Source organism: Candida pseudojiufengensis (assembly GCF_024610245.1).
Source record: "Candida pseudojiufengensis strain CBS 10847 chromosome Unknown scaffold4, whole genome shotgun sequence".
NCBI classification, from domain to species: domain Eukaryota; kingdom Fungi; phylum Ascomycota; class Pichiomycetes; order Serinales; family Debaryomycetaceae; genus Lodderomyces; species Lodderomyces pseudojiufengensis.
Window position 1 is genome coordinate 207,130 of NW_026261529.1, and position 13,645 is coordinate 220,774.

Sequence of the window (13,645 nt, forward strand, 5' to 3'; positions counted from 1 at the left end):
TATATCAGAACTCGTTGACAAAATTTTGTTAGTCCAAAACTAAGATTGGTATATGATGACACTGACTATCATAAAGTAGAAAGTTTAATGATATTTTAATTCTCTTCGTATATGAGTTGGTTCGATTTAAGCTTAGACTAAACTGAACATTATTCTCAAATTAAACTGAAATAATGTTTTCCATCATCATCGGAATTGAACTATAAGCTGTGGAATCTTCATCAAATTCTAAATCACAAAACCATAGATCATGTGACAGGGATGATATTTACCGAAACAAAAGCTTCCATGTCTACAGATTTTCAGTAGCTTCTCTTAACTTGGCGTCGAGACGATGAACTTAAAAAAGAGGTAATTTGGGAGACCATTTGAATCCAGGCCGCTTGGTTCTGCAAAATATTGTTTCAAAGTTGAATCAAGTGCTCCATTGAATCGGTACTAAACGTATATTTCTTTAGCTTCTTTCCATTTTCTCTAAACAACTATATCTCAAATATCCACGAAAAAGAACACAGAAGTTGCAACTACAATTGATAACGTCATTGCAATAAAATTGATCTTATTTAAGTTCGACGTTATCTATGATTTTTCTTTGAAGTTGGAAGATAAGTGTTATTTTGATTGCATGATCATATAAAGTAGAGGGATTGATATTTAGTTATGTCCTCAAATTTATGAATTATGAAAAGATTCAATAAAAGCTAAAAATCTCATATTTGAAATCTTCTTTGCCAAACTAATCTTCGTAGTCAACAGTGTTTTGCCCATTTTCTTCGTCATTCAATCCAACCGGTTATTGTTTTTGTCTTAGTTTTAACTTGATTACACTTAGCAAATATCTACAAAACACTTTTCAAAACATACAAGTTCATCACAAAGAAGGTCTTGTTCCCAATGCATTTCATCTATTTTTCACCTATATCATCTATTTTCTTAATTAAATCATTATATTTACCTTTATTGAACAGTGAGCCATTACCATCAGCTAACTTTTCACTATAAATCAATCTAGCTAAATTATGATATTGATATTTAGTGTAAATCGAATTGTTCTCTTTAAATTTATTTAACAAACTAAATTCATTCAATGCAAACATTTCAAAATATAAAGTTGATTTATTAAATTCAATCAATTCTGGTTTGGATGATAGACTTCGTAACATTTGTTGTAGTGTTGCTATGTTTAATAATATTCTTTTAATTCCATTTGAATTTATTTTATGAATTTTAGTTGAACCTTGAATGATAAGATCGTTAAGAAATTGGCTATATCCAATAAATACACTTTCTTTATCTTCTTGACTCAATGTTTTTCCTAATTTATTATCTACCGTAAACACCTCTTGGTTCAAGGATATTATATATGGATCAGCATCTCCAGGTTCAGTTTTAGAGACCCAATTCATAACATTGAAAGATAGATTAACATAATATAAAGCTTTACTTCTTAATTCGTATCTTAATGCTAGTAATGTTTGATCTTTAATACCTTCAAAATATGCAATCACGTCATCAAATTGAATCATTCTTTCCGAATTTAATGCTAAAAATATATCATGTTGTGTAATATCTGAAGCTCCAGCAGTAAACTTAATACTAGAGCGTCCATTTTCTAAAAATGACCAGTTATATCTCAATTTATCAACGGCCGATATTACCACCGATTTGTTTTGTTCATCATCATATATACTATAATTCGATTCCTTCTTAATCAAGGGCAACCAAGATAATATCCATGAGGTAGTCATCAATAAAAGTACAACTTGTGAAAAAGTTTGTTCATCTAGTAAATCATCTTTACTAATGACTAAGTTTTGAATCTCATACAATAACATTCCATTTTCAGAGGCTATGAATTTGGCAAAATTGAGTTTATGATCAGGTGACGAATGATCCATCATAATTGTTCCGCTAATTTCAGTGAGGGCATGCATTTTCATCCATTTACTAATTTGAAGGGTTGGTCTATTGGATGCACTTCCTTCATTTGACAACAAATCTTGAAATAATTTTTTATATTCAGTAGCAAAGCTTTGTAGTACATGTAAAACCATATTTGAGATGTCCTCTCTGTATGTAAGTGAAGTGTTGAATATGAGACAAAGTTCAAGAAATAATTTTTTAAAATTAAATGCATTTTCATAAACCATAAAACTAGAATCAAATTTCCCCATCGTTGATTCACTCAAAATTTGTAATTCCGTGTCTTGATTTATCGAAAGTAAGTCAAGTTTCAATCCCGAAGGTTCATTGGGCTTTTGATCTATTGCATATGATCCTCCTACTTGATCCCCAAATACCATATCAATTGCATCTCTGAAATATGTCATGAAATTAAATCTCATAAACTCGTTGAAAAAAGTAAGAGCTGTTTCATTTGTTGGGGGATTCTTAAAATTTGAAAAAATTCTGTTTGAACCTTCGATGAATATTAACAACGATTCCAATATAATTCTCATATTAAATAAGTTTTTAGGTACCAATACTTCGATTTCAGTATTAAACTCATCATCCTCAAAATATGGAGTTTTCATGTTTAAAACATCCTTTTTTTCATCATCATCGATGTGAAAACCAGGAAATATGTCTGCCAAGGAATTAGAAAACTCTTGAGCTGACTTAGTTGATTCCCAGTCAACATTTTCAAATTCAAAAAGTTGGTTTTGTCTTGGTAGTTTGGATACCTTATTAGGATCAATTGGATCAAGTAACTTATTGTGGAAAGAAAATTTATCATCATGAATATAACTGAGAATTAAATTTTTTATTTCCGATTTAGTTGTTTCCCATACTTGCATCACACTCTCTGAGATTGCATTCTTATTAGGCTGAAGACCATCTAATTTAAGAACAGAGGTTATTTCACTGATGATTTTATGTTTTTGAAACGTCATTAAAGATTTGACAATTATAGATCCAAAAAGCTCTTGTAATATTATAACAGCAGAATCATTGAAACTGTTACACCCAATTATATCAAATAATGATTCTGATTCTAAATATTGAGATTTTGAAATTTTTGAAAGAGCTAATCCATTTCTCAGTTTTACCTCCTCAGTAGTTCTCGCTATTAAACCGTTCAATTCAGATTGATTAGAATTTACCAAAATGTCAACAACTTGATTTAGTCTGCCCAACTTAGATGCTGTCAATAAAAGCATATATATATAATAAAAAGATTCGTTATTTGAATTCAGGTTACTATCTAGCAAAATTTTGTAATCGATAGTTCCATCGTTACTTATACTATGATTATGTAAACTTGGTAATTGGTTTGATAAAAATGTATTTATAGGTTCTGTTAAAAAATCAACAATCTCTGCTATTTCCAAATTTGCGGAATTATAAACGTATTGTTCCAAACTTTCCAGTTTTAATAAAGCAATAAAAGATGCTAATTTTGGACTATTTGAATCCAAAAGCGCCTGCCACGAAGAAACTCCCGCGCTATTGACTGATTTGTTATTTTTCATATATATTTCGTTTTGTAATTCCTCGACTATCATATCATATAATTCGTTCGATTGTTGTTCCAAATATGATTTAATATTGTTCATTGCTGGTAATGACCATAAACTATATTTCTCTGCTAATTTGTATCCCTTCGCTATCACATCATATATTTCATGAATCTTCTTTTCAGAAATTAATTGCTCTATTTCTTCAGGTATTTTATTCATTTCACTCATGGAATCTAAAATATCGATCAGTTCGGCGTATCTTGCGGATGTTTCTGATAATTCTCCTAATACGGCACTTCTATCATGAAGCTCTTTATGTGTAGAATCCAAAAAATTTTTAATTACCTCTGAATCTTGTTGTGATTGATTTAAAGTCGATAATATCATATGATAAGATCCAATACTATTGTTAAATAATTCATAATGTTCATTAACAACATTTCTCAATGCACCTTCGGTCGAGTTTTTCAATTTTTGGAATTCCTTTAATCTGTGAGCCATTCCCACCGAGGAATCATCTAATAATGATATTGCAAACTCAATTGGATTTGCATCATCTTCCAATATTCGAGGCCAATCATACTTGATACTATTGTTAATTTCTTTTAATGCATAAATTGAGTTTTCTTTTGCTTGTGTAGTCTCATCGTGTTGTGGTATGCTAAATGATAGTCTTCGAGATGACATGTGTCGAATTGAATTGACGGATATACGATTATTAGTTGTTAATACCTATGATTTAGATGTTGTACTACAATTACACACAAACGTTAAAATATTGAGTCTCGTTTAGTCTCAAAATTGGAATACACCAAGAGTAAAGATCACAACTCTTCATATGATCATGAAAAGGCCGAAAGAGGTGTTTGTATCTACTGGCTCTCTGCATCATAAACTCTGGTTCCCTAATTTGTCTTTTTCGCTTTCGAAGTGTTATTAATCTCAATTTCTATGCAAGGTTCACCATATTACGCTCACAATTAAAAGACAACCTCCTGGATAGTGAATAACAAATTCAAATAATCATAGTACTTTTCGAATTCATATTTATCTGTCGCATGTTGGTATACATCGATTCATTGATGAAACTGAAAGTTGATATTTAGCCTAAGATTTTACTTGAAACGCGTCCTTATTCAGATAAAAAAAATAAAAAAATCTCAATTTGTACAAATTTCTTCAATTGTTTATCTCAAATCAACCGTTCCCAAGATATGAATTAGAATTCAGTGTCTCACTATCAGAACCACGAAACGGATTATTCAGCATGCGTATTCCACTCTCAAATGGTGGAAACTCATCAAATTCGGGAAATTCAACAGATGTTAAATTTAAAATACCAACAAATTCTACAAGTTCAAATAGAAGTCAATTCAATTCATCATCGAGACTTAATCAACACGGGTCATCGGCAACTCATTCTCGTAAATCAACAAACGTTGGATCCAAATCCTCAATCCATAATGTATCATCAAATTCTATACCGTATCGTTCAGCATCAGCACTGAGTTATGTTTCATCAAGTGTTCCAAAATATCCATCATCATCAAGTGGTACACGCTATCGATCATCATCAAGCGGTCCACGCTATTCATCACCATCAAGGGGTCGCTATTCATCATCATCAAGTGGTCCACACTACCAATCAGAACCATCTATAAGTTATGGCTTTTCAAGCAATCCTCATTATCAGTCCGAACCATCTTCAAACTACAATACCTCAAACCGTCAGCATTATCAGTCCGGCGGATATAGTTCAGTATCTCACCAGCATTATGGTTCTGAACCATCTATAAATCACAATACTTCAAGTGCTCGGTACAATCAAACAACAGGACCCCAACTTTACACTTTATCAAATGATCCAAACTATGGTGTTCCCGTTATAATTCCCGTACATGTTGATAATCATAATACAAGCAGACCATTTGTCAATCTTTCACTGAATTTTTCTCCTGCAGCATCATTTCGAAATGATTCTTCTAATTCTCATGGACTAACAGATCGTGAGATGGATTATTTGTTAGGAACAAGTAGTCCCTTACCTGGTATTAACAATGTCAATCAATCAGTATCATTTAATAGCAGTATTCAGGATGTCAATTCGGGTTTTGTTAGTCAAAATCACTCACCAATAGGTACAACGGGGTTTGGGAATGATCCTACAAATACACACAAAGGACAAGCTACTCGTCAAAGCAGACAGAATATATTGAATAGCAGCCCACTTCCCGTTAACAATAGAGTAAATCAACCTTTAGTTTCCCATGGTGGCAATCAAAATAAAAATCTGGTCAACACACAAAAGAACTCGATACCTATAGAAACACCTATAATCCATTTAGATGATAGCGATGAAGAAGATCTAGTCATAACAAAAAACTCCGATCCAATAATTAAGACAAACAATAAGATATCTCCTGCTGTTGAGACTTTCAATGCTACAACTCCAAAATTAAGTGAAAGTGACGGGATAGGCACAATCAACTCAAATTCAGGAAAACGAACAAATATTAATGTAACTCCAAAACAAACTCTTTCAAAGAAATTAGAACCGTCAAAGATAGCAGCACCAAAGCAACCTGAAGAAGTAGTTATAATTGAATTATCAGATGACGATGAGAGTGAGATTATTAAACCTATCATAGATACAAGAACAAATACAGTCGGCGATGACAAAACTAAATGCAATTCTCAACCAATTAATTCACAGCAAGATACCGCAATAATAATACTTGATAGTGATGAAGAGGACGAACCTAAACCACATTCTTCATCACCAGGACAATGCAAGGCGTTACCAGTATCATCACCTGTCCATGTAATGAAAGCTGTTGATTCAGACCCTATATTTAATTCGACATTTTCCTTCCTGAAAGTGTCTGAGCCAAACTTACTTGAAAACGTTCCTCCAGCCAAAGAATTGCCAAAATTACCTGTAGTCCAAGATTTGCCAAAGTTGCCAGCATTTGTGAATTGGTTGAGTTCTGATGACGAAGATGAAAATGAAACAACTATAAATTTAGCTAAACAGAAATCTTTTTCCAAATCCAGTCCAGTCAAATCGTTGATTTCAAAAGCGGAAACACTGCAGAATAAGGATAATAGTTCAAAAACAATTGTTTCAACGATAAATCGACCAACAACCACAATTAATGTACAACCTTTAAAAAGAGCTAATACCACTCAAAACAGTGAAATACCTTCTTCACAACCCAAAAAGGCTAAAAGAAGCAAAACAGATACATTATTAGCGGAATTACCAAAGATAAATAATCACGAATTTACACTGAAAGAACTACAATTGGCTAATAGAGTAAGCAGAAAAAAAGATGAACTACACGAAGAAATGGAAATTTGGATTAATAAAGATTCTATGGATTTATTCGAAGATGAAAAGGAGGAATTTAAACTGACGGTGAGTGAATCTGATTTTGAATTACCCATTGTATTTTGGAAAAGAAATGTAACAGCTGAGTATATAAAAGAAAAAGATTATTTTATACCTTGTACCCCAAAAAAAGTTGTTCAGAAAACGTTCATTCTTTATTATTTAGCTCAAGATTTTGTGACGAAATTATCAAATGATGTTTTGAAACAAGAAGTATTACAAGCTGAGAAATTAATGTGTGAAAAATCAGTTAATAAATATCATATAATAGTCATGGTGGAATGTTACGATCAGTTGATTAATAAACTCAAAGCTTACAAGCAAAGGCAATTTAGGACACAAGTATTACTGGGAATGAATGTCGATGAACAAAACAAAAGGAAGAAATCTGATGATGAGATATCCATTTTACCTGAACATAGTGAAATTGAAAAAATGATTAATAAAATACAATTAGATTTGAAAATCAACATTTTCACTACTAGATCACGACTGGAGTCATTGATGTGGTTAAATTCATTTACATATACTATTGCCTCATCATTATATGATAAATATGAAAGAAATGAAAAATTGGCTAATTTAGGTACAGTAAAATCTGGAAGTGATGCAAAAGCTACTTTTATCCGGTCAATGCAACATTTTACAAGAATGACGCAACAAAAAGCTGAAATTTTACATTTTTCTTATAAAACAATGCATCAGGTGTATCACAAGCTAAGAGCTGATGGGACGTTGGGTAAAGATTCTGCAGGCAGGAACATTGTACCTCCAACTGTTGATAATGCTATGCTTAATTTCTTCACATCGGATGACCCAAACAAAGCCATTAATTGATAAAGTAGAAAAGTTATACGTTAAATTCATTACTATTTATTATCTAGAATATAAATGTGCAATACCCATTACTTTTTCTTTGTAGCTTCTTTAGCACCATTCAAATCATCAATGTTTAATTTGTCACTCAACCCTTCTACAACTTGAATACCTCTATCAACTTCATAAGTTTCTTCAGCAGTGAATTCATATTTTAAACGATGTAATTCTGATATTATGTTTAATGATTTATCGACTAAATTGGTATTTGAATCTAAATTTAAAACTGAAGCTAAATAATGAATTAATTTAATATTTTTAAATTGTTTTTCCAATGTATCATCTAATCCATTACTTAAAACCGATGAGACTAATGACAAAATTCTTAAATCATATTTTGGATCTTTAGTATCAAATTTAATCAAATTCCAACCTTTTAATTTTTCAAATCTTTCATAACCAGGTTTATAATTTCTTATGAATGATGAAATTGCATAGAGTGCTTTTAATTTTAAATCTTTATTCTTATCACTTTCTGCAATTTTAATCAAACTTTCCAATCCATTACTTGTTTTATCAAAATCCTCTTGAGATTTTGGATTATTTTGAACAGCAGTTCCAATTATTCCTGCAACAAGTATTCTCAATTTATCAGGTACATCATCCTTTAACAAACCAACAATATCTGGCCATAATCCTAAATTACCAATATTATTTGCATTATCTAAATTTTCAATTAACATTTCAAAGTTTTCTAATGCTATAACTTTATCTTTTTCTTCTACTTTTGGATTTGTTGCAACTGCTATACTTTCTTTCATTAAAGCTGTTTCATCTGGACCCCCAAAAAGTTTATTTAAAGCATCTTGATCTGGTTCCCCAAGTTTCTTCAAACCTTCTTTATCTCCAGATTGTTGCAAAATTGACCAATGTAATAATTTTTCCATTTTGAAATTGATTTAGTACTATGAATTGAATTGATTTGAGTGTATTTTTCAGGAATCTGATTTGAGTAATTTCGGAAGAAGATTGTCGTATTTATTTATAAAATCTGAATTAGTATGGTGTATATTGAGAACTATATAATTAATTCATTTGCTTACTTTCCAGAAGAATCCTGAATTCTTAAAATCTAAAACAAGAATTGTTGCAGATTTCCACTTGTCGCAATGCAATATTTGGTTTGCGACATATTATAATTTTGGACACTGTCTTGATTTCATTTTGTAATTTTTCAATCCTGCACAATGATATCCATTTTGAATTTATGAAAAGTTTCATAATTTATTTTTTTCATTTAACCACCACGATCCTTTTGTTCAAAATAAGCTGGTAATACAGATAGGACTTGCAAAAGAAGGTTATATAGAGCATTTGACAAAAAACCGACCTGTTACGACTTTTGTTTTCAAGTAATTAGTGTTAAATCGAATTAATGTTTGGGCAAGCGGAATTTTGAAACCCGGGGTAAAAATTAAAAAACTGATCTGGGTCTTGAGACCTAATGTAAATGATATATCAACTTTCGAATCGCAGTAGAATGCATTGATGTAGATAAGGTAAAGCTTTCAAATCACTTCTCTTTTTAAATTTTTGACATCCTCTTTCAATTGTCGGCGTGTGTTTTAATGTGTTTTGAAAAATCATATGATTGGTAGCAAACCCCTGTCAACGATTTTCTCTCAACTCTCCCCCGTTTCAAAATATATAAAGCAATTGAGAATCATTATTTCTTTCTTCAATTGAAAAAGTTTAAAGTTCAATTGTTTAAATTCAGAAATTCTACAATAAAATTGAAAATGTCATTATCAAACAAATTATCAGTTAAAGATTTAGATCTTACTGGAAAAAGAGTCTTTATTAGAGTTGATTTTAATGTTCCATTAGATGGTAAAACAATAACTAATAATCAAAGAATTGTTGCAGCATTACCAACTATTAAATATGTTGAAGAACAAAAACCAAAAGCAATTATTTTAGCTTCTCATTTAGGTAGACCAAATGGTGAAAAAAATGATAAATATTCATTAAAACCAGTTGCAACTGAATTAGAAAAATTATTAAATAAAAAAGTTGAATTTTTAGATGATTGTGTTGGACCAGAAGTTGAAAAAGCAGTTGATTCTGCAAAAGATGGTGAAATTTTCTTATTAGAAAATTTACGTTTTCATATTGAAGAAGAAGGATCATCAAAAGATAAAGATGGTAAGAAGACTAAAGCTGATCCAGAAGCTGTTACAAAATTCAGAGATCAATTAAGTTCATTAGCTGATGTATATATTAATGATGCCTTTGGTACTGCCCATAGAGCTCATTCATCAATGGTTGGAGTTGAAGTTCCACAAAGAGCTGCTGGGTTTTTAATGTCTAAAGAATTAGAATATTTTGCAAAAGCTTTAGAAAATCCAAAAAGACCATTTTTAGCTATATTAGGTGGTGCTAAAGTTTCAGATAAAATTAAATTAATTGATAATTTATTAGATAAAGTTGATTTATTAATTATTGGTGGAGGAATGGCTTTTACTTTTAAAAAAGTTTTAGATAATATGCCAATTGGTAATTCACTTTTTGATGAAGATGGAGCTAAAGATGTTAAAGATTTAGTTGCTAAAGCTAAAAAGAATAATGTTGAAATTATTTTACCTGTTGATTTTGTTACTGCTGATAAATTTGATAAAGATGCTGAAGTTGGACAAGCTGATGATAAAGAAGGTATTCCAGAAAATTGGATGGGTCTTGATTGTGGTCCAAAATCACAAAAATTATTTGATGATGCTGTAGCTAAAGCTAAAACTATTGTTTGGAATGGTCCACCAGGTGTTTTTGAGTTTGATAATTTTGCAGGTGGTACAAAAAGTTTATTAGATGCTGTTGTTAAATCTGCTGCAAATGGTAATATTGTTATCATTGGTGGTGGTGATACTGCTACAGTTGCTAAAAAATACGGTGCTGTTGATAAATTATCACATGTTTCAACTGGTGGTGGTGCATCATTGGAATTATTGGAAGGTAAAGAGTTACCAGGTGTTGCAGCACTTTCCAACAAAAATTAGGGACATGTATAGTTTAATTTAAAAAAAAAAGAAAAAGATATCCATATAACGTATTTCTAATAATATATATTTAAGCTCTAAATATGCAAACTATCTATAATTTTGTTTTACCAGCACAAATTAATTTCCAATCATCTTCAGTTAATTCACTATATTTATCACCATTTAACCAATAAATAACTTCCTCTCCTGAATCACCCTTTGGTAATTTTTGTTTTTTAAATTGATTTTTTGGAACTTTATGATTATGTGAAGCTTCAATTGTTCCAATTTTAATAAAACATGGTTGAGCATAAGAAGGTAATGAAGATTTTGTATGAGATCTAATTTTTTTCAAAATTTCTTCATGTTCTAAATCAGGTTTTGCTTCTATAACTGCAAAACATGCTCTTCCTTCATGATTTGGAACTTGAACACCAACAACAACTGATTGTTGAATTGCATGTGATCCCATTAATTCGTTTTCAACTTCAGTTGCTGAAACATTTTCTGATTTCCAACGGAATGTATCACCTAATCTATCAACAAAATATAATAATTGATCTTCATCCATTTTTAATAAATCACCACTTCTAAACCATGCATCTCCTTTTTTAAAAACATCAAATAAAATTTTACCATCAGTTGCCTTTTTATTACCATAATAACCTTGGAATGATTTACTAACATCTTGAGGATTCATGATTCTCATTAATAATTCACCAGGTTGATTATATTCAGCAACTTCATAAAATCCTGTTTCTGGATTTTTCCACATTTCATTTTCATCTTCAGGATCCATTTTAACTAATTTTTGTTGAGTACTTAATAATAAACTAATTAATGAACCATATTTTCTACAAGCTCCTTTACCAAACTCTCCATATTGTAAATTAGTTGTTGCAATTGGTGATTCAGTTGCTGCATAAAATTCACCAACTCCTTCAATATGAAATCTTTCTTTAAATTCTGACCAAATATCACGACGTAAACCATTACCATAAGCAATTTTAACATTATGTTTTTCATGATCTGGATGAGGTGGTGAATTTAATAAATAACGACAAACTTCTCCAACGTATTGAATATGAGTAGCTCCAACTAATCTTGCTTGAGTCCAAAAAGAAGTAGCTGAAAATTTTTGAGAAACTGATACACAACCACCAACTAATAAAGTAGGACAAACTCCCAACATAGCAGCAGTTGAATGATATAAAGGCATAGCTGTTAAAACATTTGAACCTTTTTCAACTTTCATAATATAACCAAAAAATACAGAAGCCATAAAAGCTTTTCTCCATGACATAATACCAGCTTTAGGTAAACCAGTAGTTCCTGAAGTATAAATTAAAGCACAAGCTGAAGAATCAGTATCTTGTGGTCTTCTTGTTTCATCTTTTGCTCTATATTTTGGAGTTGATTTCAGTTGTATTCTTTCAAATAATGAAAATTCATTAAGAAAATGTAATTTTACATTTGGTAATTCTTCATTAATTTTTGATTCAGTATCTCTAATTGGTTCAGCACAATCTGGATCAATAAAAACTTGAGAAACATTAGCAATTTTTAAACAATGAACTAATGGTTTATCTTTTGTATTAAAATTTAAAAAAGCTGGTAAAGCACCAATATTCCATAAAGCTAACCATAATACTAAAAATAAAGGTTTATTCATACAATCAATACCAATAGTTTGAGATGAAGTAACTCCATATTCATTTTTTAAAATATATGATAATCTTAAAACCATATCATATAATTCTTTATAAGTATATTCTTCAACTTGAAATTGATTATCATAAATTTTAAACCCATCAACATCAACTTCAATTTGTGGAGCATTTGCTAAAGGTCTTGGAAATGCTAAAGCTTTTAAATCTTTATGTTTTTTACATGAATCTTCAAAATAATACCAATAAGAAGCTTTACCTCTTGAAGATTTCCATATATATGGTAAAGCATTTGTTACAACTTTACCAGCTAATTTAACATCATCTTTTATTAAATATTTTGCTTCTAATAATTGACTACCAAGTATAATGGCAGTAGCTATTTCAAGTCCAGACATTTTGTTGAGTATGTAATGTTAGATATTTATTGAAAAAAGTTGATTATGAATGTAATTTTGGAAAAATAGAAATTGTTGTACTACTTTTATCTTGTGATTTTGATAAGGATTGATTTGAAATAAAACAATACTACGAATTAAATAAAGATTGTTGATAATCTATGATAAATGATTGAATTCTATTGATGTAAGTTTGTACTAAACAGCAGTTTTTCTGACCAATAGTATGTATTTAACAGTTATAATGATAAAGAATGTAAAATAAATTTTGAAAGAAACGTTGGTAGTTTTTTTAATTTATAAAATTCAAAATAGAAATGGTGCAAAAACTAATACAGAATTTAGTTGATTCTTTTTTATGCGGAGAACATTCACTACCAAATGAAGTAAAAGTAAAATTATTATGTAGGGACAGGAGTTAAAGAAATAAATCCAACTAAAAATTATTATTCTTCGAAAATGATAGTTACTTTATTTAAGCATATGGTAATAAATTAACTATTTAATACCTCTCATAGAATTTTCATATCATATGAACATTTAAACTACACTCTGTACTACAACAAAATATAAGATTCACCATTAAATTCATGCGTATTAAAACTACGATAGATACACTCGCTTATAATTGCACAGCTTATACAGTCATCTTAATCACTACATCAACGATGGCAAAGATTTGAATGTGCATCTTATATTCAATACTTAAACTTCTCTTTTCTTCTGTATTTTAATAACCGAGTATGTTTGAAAAATTAAATTATTTTTTTCGGTTGAAAAATTCATACATTTGGTAGCTCGTCAATTCTGTAACAATTTATTATATTATTTTGCAGCAATTAAATATTACTTAGATATAATATATTTTCATACAATA

The 13,645-nt window shown here is 30.1% G+C and overlaps 5 protein-coding genes across 5 annotated transcripts; 2 read left to right on the forward strand and 3 right to left on the reverse strand. All coding sequences in view use genetic code 12, as the record gives it.

Annotated features, from left to right (window-relative positions):
• Positions 1–905: 905 nt before the first annotated feature.
• SEC8 (exocyst subunit) lies at positions 906–4,148 on the reverse strand (the record flags this gene model as incomplete). Its single annotated transcript, XM_051757516.1, has 1 exon — positions 906–4,148. One exon carries the CDS (start codon positions 4,146–4,148, stop codon positions 906–908), a length of 3,243 nt encoding a protein of 1,080 aa, XP_051614235.1.
• A 580-nt stretch (positions 4,149–4,728) lies between these two features.
• KGF55_002795 (uncharacterized protein) lies at positions 4,729–7,689 on the forward strand (the record flags this gene model as incomplete). The annotated part of the gene is made up of 1 exon (XM_051757517.1): positions 4,729–7,689. The coding sequence occupies one exon, from the start codon at positions 4,729–4,731 to the stop codon at positions 7,687–7,689; it is 2,961 nt and encodes a 986-aa protein (XP_051614236.1).
• Positions 7,690–7,757: 68 nt separating this feature from the next.
• On the reverse strand, positions 7,758–8,615 carry KGF55_002796 (uncharacterized protein; the record flags this gene model as incomplete). Its single annotated transcript, XM_051757518.1, has 1 exon — positions 7,758–8,615. The coding sequence occupies one exon, from the start codon at positions 8,613–8,615 to the stop codon at positions 7,758–7,760; it is 858 nt and encodes a 285-aa protein (XP_051614237.1).
• Positions 8,616–9,467: 852 nt separating this feature from the next.
• PGK1 (phosphoglycerate kinase) lies at positions 9,468–10,721 on the forward strand (the record flags this gene model as incomplete). The annotated part of the gene is made up of 1 exon (XM_051757521.1): positions 9,468–10,721. The coding sequence occupies one exon, from the start codon at positions 9,468–9,470 to the stop codon at positions 10,719–10,721; it is 1,254 nt and encodes a 417-aa protein (XP_051614238.1).
• Positions 10,722–10,815: 94 nt separating this feature from the next.
• FAT1 (long-chain fatty acid transporter) lies at positions 10,816–12,768 on the reverse strand (the record flags this gene model as incomplete). The annotated part of the gene is made up of 1 exon (XM_051757522.1): positions 10,816–12,768. One exon carries the CDS (start codon positions 12,766–12,768, stop codon positions 10,816–10,818), a length of 1,953 nt encoding a protein of 650 aa, XP_051614239.1.
• Positions 12,769–13,645: the final 877 nt, after the last annotated feature.